This window comes from Malus sylvestris, chromosome 10, assembly GCF_916048215.2.
Source record: "Malus sylvestris chromosome 10, drMalSylv7.2, whole genome shotgun sequence".
Lineage (NCBI taxonomy): Eukaryota > Viridiplantae > Streptophyta > Magnoliopsida > Rosales > Rosaceae > Malus > Malus sylvestris.
The window spans coordinates 10,166,887-10,167,860 of NC_062269.1; the positions used below are offsets into that span (position 1 = coordinate 10,166,887).

At 48.7% G+C, this 974-nt stretch overlaps 1 protein-coding gene across 1 annotated transcript; it reads right to left on the reverse strand.

The window, feature by feature from the left end:
* Positions 1–287: 287 nt before the first annotated feature.
* LOC126584207 (probable indole-3-pyruvate monooxygenase YUCCA8) lies at positions 288–974 on the reverse strand. Its single transcript, XM_050248667.1, has 2 exons — positions 942–974; positions 288–806 (listed from the first exon to the last, which is right to left on the reverse strand). The coding sequence occupies exons 1-2, from the start codon at positions 972–974 to the stop codon at positions 288–290; spliced, it is 552 nt and encodes a 183-aa protein (XP_050104624.1).

The following is a 974-nucleotide window of genomic DNA, read 5'->3' on the forward strand; positions in this document are numbered from 1 at the left end:
ATTGTTTTTCTGCTTTTCTCTGCTTTCCCATTGCTTTGATTTTCGCTTTGTTGGTTGTAATTCCACTTGCATGAAACCGTGGGTGGCTGGTTCCCATGGCCGACAGTTGTAGGTTTACAGCATGGGTGAGCAGCACAAGAGGGTAAACTTTGTCAGGAGCCAAAACCTTCTCTATTGTCTCCCATTTTGTTTGCCATTAAGCTCGAGAACTCTGCGAACTCAATGGTCCCATTTCCATCAACGTCAACTTCGCTTATCATGTCCTGAAGCTCATCCTCCATTGGATTCTAATCCAGAGACCGAATCACTGTCGCCAGTTCATCCATAGTAATGCAACCATTTTCATCCTTTCCTGTGGCTAAGACAACAGGGTCGGCCATGAGCTCTCCGGAAATAAGGCATCTGAACTCTTTAGGAACGCCAGCAGTGCCGCCGCCGCCGTGAAGCTTGAAAGAGAGAGACTTTTTGGACTTCAAGTCTTTCAAAGAAGACAAGGCTCTGATGTTGCAGAGGTCAAGAGAGACTTCCATGCCGGAGTTTCCACACCCAACAAGTACTTTCTTTTCCCTGAAATTTTCACCAGACTTGTACTCACACGCGTGCATATCTTCAGCTCCAAACTCCGACAAGCCGTTGATTTCTGGCACGACACACTCGGCATTTTCGCCGATGGCAACGATGAGCCACCTGCAAATGTACTCAACCTCAGACCGGGTCGACTCGGTTGAGGTAACGGTCTTGACTCTCCAGAAACCGCTTGTCTCATCGTACCCTAGCTGCCTCTTCCGCTGCTCAAAGTCAAGTATCTGCGTCAAAAGGCCTCCATAAAAAGAAAAGTGGCGAGAAGAAGCGATTCTTTAGCGGTAAGTCTCTCCATTTCCTTAGCATAGTCAGCAGTAGCTCTGGGAACGTCCTGCTGAACCATCGCTCGGCATACGGACCGCTGGAAGCGAATTCTCCCGTCTCCGTAGCAT